The sequence below is a fragment of the Ipomoea triloba genome, chromosome 10 (assembly GCF_003576645.1).
Source record: "Ipomoea triloba cultivar NCNSP0323 chromosome 10, ASM357664v1".
Lineage (NCBI taxonomy): Eukaryota > Viridiplantae > Streptophyta > Magnoliopsida > Solanales > Convolvulaceae > Ipomoea > Ipomoea triloba.
The window spans coordinates 1,576,951-1,581,247 of record NC_044925.1 but is presented as its reverse complement, the minus strand read 5'-3'; the positions used below and the strand labels follow the sequence as shown (position 1 = coordinate 1,581,247).

At 35.0% G+C, this 4,297-nt stretch overlaps 1 protein-coding gene across 1 annotated transcript; it reads left to right on the top strand.

Moving 5' to 3' along the window:
• The first annotated feature begins 1,369 nt into the window (after positions 1-1,369).
• LOC116033563 (cytosolic sulfotransferase 17-like) lies at positions 1,370-2,906 on the top strand. Its single transcript, XM_031276315.1, has 2 exons — positions 1,370-1,487; positions 1,734-2,906. Exon 2 carries the CDS (start codon positions 1,767-1,769, stop codon positions 2,688-2,690), a length of 924 nt encoding a protein of 307 aa, XP_031132175.1. The 5' UTR covers positions 1,370-1,487; positions 1,734-1,766; the 3' UTR covers positions 2,691-2,906.
• Positions 2,907-4,297: the final 1,391 nt, after the last annotated feature.

Sequence of the window (4,297 nt, the reverse complement as noted above, 5' to 3'; positions counted from 1 at the left end):
ATCATCAATGAACTTTTCCAAGCCGCCACAAGGTATTATATTCGTATTACGTTAACTCTAATAAAAATCATATAATTTTATTCCTTATAAAAGTTTAGTTTTATATTTTTTTTATGAAGATATTATTTGGTGGATAAAGGATATCCAGATAAACAATGATATTTGGTACTGTATCCAAGAATGAGGTATCATCAATCTCAATTTGAACAAGAGCCGCCAACTTTAGTGTGGAGACCCAAATTGATGATTATGGCCACATTTTGCACTACATAATTATATTCGAAAGAATTTACAAGATGACATGATGTTTAATGTGCTTAAACAGCATCCAGATTAAATGCCTCCCGATAAACTTCAAGATTCTAGTAGTAATATCACCATCAACGAAAATTTAAGTCAGAACTCTAATGAGATGAAGGAGATTCACAACAATATTGCTACTTTATTATGAGATGCTAGATCATGATTTTGCTAATAGTTTTATTTCAAAATGTTAAACTTTAATATGTAAACAAACCAATTTAAATTTTATGAAGATATCTTTTGTACTCTTTTTACATTTATTAGCTTATCAAAAAAGATAATTTTTACCAAACACGTTTAAGCATAATAGCTAGCTTAACCACTCTTCAGTTTCAACTCCTAGCTTATAACTTTTCAGCTTTCAGCTACCTTTTCAACTACGTTTGCCAAATATAATCCATGTCTAAAGCATGCATTTCATATGATTAGCCTATTTTAAGCTAGCAATCCTAATGTACCAAAAAATAAAAATAAATGAAGAGGTTATTGAAAGGACAATGATGAAGAGTGGGTGCATGCTGTCAGGTTACTGATAATTTCTTTGTTCCAAACCAAATGAGCAACTACAAAAAATTCACTTTCATGAACAGTCGAAGTTGTACGTATTAAAATATCATTTTAGTCCTCTAGTTATATTGATATTGTAAACTTCATTTTTGAATAATTATCTTATTCATTTTCTTTTCCCAAATAATGGGAGTTCGACCTAGTGGAGCGGTGTCAACCGAACAGATACTACATTGTAATAGAGTCAGTAGTATTGAAAGAAAAATCATTTCTCACTCGATCCTAATTATAATTATTAGGTATTTTTTTTAATTTTAAATATTTTAAAATAAATCTTATTTCAAATAATGTGGATTAATTTCTTTGGAATAAATGATTTCAAAATGGAAAGCAGACTCTTAAAAGTTTTACTCAATTTTTTTTCATTCATTTTTTTTTCAATTTAAATGTAAAAATATGACAAAAATTTTACCTCTAAAAATATACTTTTCATTTTACTATGCCGATGCCAATGCTATAAATATATGTGGCTATGGAACAAATAGGGCATCAAATAAGCATCATCTTTTCTTTCTATTATTTTATTCCTTTTCCATCATCTACCCTCCCCCTCTCTCTGTGTCTCTCTCGCATATTTCAGTAGCAGGAGCAAACTCCGGCTAGATAAGTCATATCAGGTAACCTCTTCTCGATTTTATCCTTCCTATTGTTCACGTGTTCTTTGTTTATTTTCTTTAATAGTTTTTACTTATTATTAAATTTGAGTATTTATGTTTAATAATACTTGTGATTTAGTTGCACCCCAAATGAGAGAGGGGTGGGTTCGAGTTATTTTATTAGACACACAAAATATGACAGAGAGAGTTTAAATTAAACACCCTTTTCTAATGCCATTTGTTTAATCGTGCATTACATTGGTTTAGTTTATTGTAAGGTGATTAGGCCGGCTTTGACAAATGGAGAATCAGGATTCCTTAGTAGAAGGGAAATGGTGGGGAAGTAAACAACTACGACAAATCAATGGCTTTTGGTTCATGCCACTTGTGGTTCCTGGAGTTCAACGGGTCTTGGCCGAGTTCAACCCACGCCCTAACGATGTAATCTTGGCTTCATTTCCCAAAACCGGCACCACATGGCTCAAATCTTTGCTTTACTCAATCATCAACCCATCCTCTCTTGATTCCCTAGTCAAGCACAACCCCCACGATCTTGTCCCTTTCCTTGAAATGCGAGTCTTCGTTGAAGGATCGCAACCATACGTTATGCCACCACCGGATGCTAAAACCAAAATTTTCAGTACCCATATTCCATACCAATTGTTAGGCAAAACCTTTGAATCCTCAGGTTGTCGTGTGGTTTATGTTTCCAGGAACCCAAAGGACACCTTGAATTCACTTTGGCATTTTGTGAATAAGTGGAAAGTAGCTGAGGAAGAAGCGTGGGGGTTGGAAGAAGCTGTAGAGAAATTTTGCCAAGGAATTATACCTTTTGGGTCTTACTATGAGCATGTCTTGGGGTATAAAATGGCAAGTTTAAACAACCCTAATAAAGTATTCTTTGTTACATATGAAGAGCTAAAGAATGATCCAAAATCTCACGTCAAAAGGTTGGCTGAGTTTCTGGGTTGTCCTTTTGCTGAAGAGGATAAAAAAGTGGAAGAGATAGTGAAGAGCTGCAGCTTTGAAGTTTTGAGCAATCATGAAGTGAACAAGTCTGAGCATTCTCGAACTGTTGGGACGATGACAATAGCTTCTAATGCCTTGTTTAGAGAAGCCACTGTTGGTGATCATAAGAAGTACTTGAATGATGAGAGTATTAAAAGAATTGATACACTCACAAAAGAGAAATTTCACAATTCCGGTATTGCTTATGGGGTTTAATTAGTTTCTTTGTTTTTGTGGCATATGTAAGAGCATAGAAATTGGTGTGTTTCTTTGCAAAAATGTTGTGTGTGAGAGCGTTTAAATTGTTATATTTTGTTGGCTTCTATGGTATGTGTGAGAGTGTTTAAAGTGTTTAAGTGCATGTGTTGGGGTTCTCATATGTAAGTGTTGGTAACTATTAATTATAAAAATGTATTCTCACTTTCTACTTCATTTTTTACTCTGTTGAGTTGTCATCCTCTTATTGATTTAAAGAAACTAAACATGCACAAATACACAATTGGTTGAACATAACAATTGTCGTTTCTTTTTATTGAACGAAAAAATAAACATGTCGCAAATACACAATTGGCTGAACATAACAACTGTCGTTTCTTTTTATCGAACGAAACAGAGTCGTTTGGACTATGGTATCACCTTCACTCAGGCTCAAACCCATCACCTCCCATGTGGGGTGCAACCGGGTGCCACTAGACCACAAGGTCACAATATGATGTGTTTGATTCGTGGAAAATTGAAATTGAATGAATTTAAATTCTATTAAAAACATTACTTGGAATAGTTATTCTATTGTTTGGTTAGTAGAAAATATGTTTTTGAAAATAATAAGTATAAACATAAAACACTAAAATATGTGTTGAAAAGAAATTGCAGTTGCGCGGAACAGAGACCGTTCATCCGTTCAACACAACTGCAGTATTCTTTCGACACAACTGCAGTATCCTTTCATCACAACTGCAGTTCCAGACGGATGACACGGTATCTATTCCACACAACTGCAGTTCCCTTTCAACACAACTGCAGTATCCGTTCAACACAACTGCAGTATCAGTTCAACACAACTACAGTATAAGCCATGATCCATAGTTCACAATGCATTGTGGACCATGGTCCACGGTATAACGACTGCCTCCCTCCTCCCTCCTCCTTCTCTCCTATTTGAAAAAAAAAAAAACAAAACAAAACAAAAAAAAAAAACAAAATTTTTCTACCGTGGGAGATGTTCTAAATAATCACGTGAAAGATGGAGATCATGAGATCGAGTCTCAATGGAGGCGATATTGACTCTTTGTACTTTAACATGTTGAGAAAGTATAAATGAACAGATACTACAATGTAATAGTTTCAGTTGTATTCAAAAAATAATAATAATAACTACATGAAAGGTGTGTAGTGTGCAATTGGATAGATTGGACGCGTGAGTGGTGTGTAGCCCTATCATGTATAAAACCATAATTTATATCATGGATCAGGGTCTACATAGTGATGGATCTCAACACTTCTAAAGAATTCTTTGACATATCCTATTTAAAACCAATTGGTGATAAGTAAGTGGACATTAACTGGTTAAAACCAATTGGTGATAAGTAGGTGGACATTAACTAGTTATCACATCCTTCTATGATAAGCCACAACTCCACGTTTCGAATCAAGTAGGGTTGGCCTCGGCCAACTCGACCGAAACCCAACGACCCCTCTACAGCACCTGCCGCAACTTTTGAACACCGAGCCCAGTTACACAGCATGCCAAACTCGGTACTTAGTCTCCACGCCCATCATCCCCTCCTGGGATTGAACTTGGTCCAACCTACGCCCACATCATA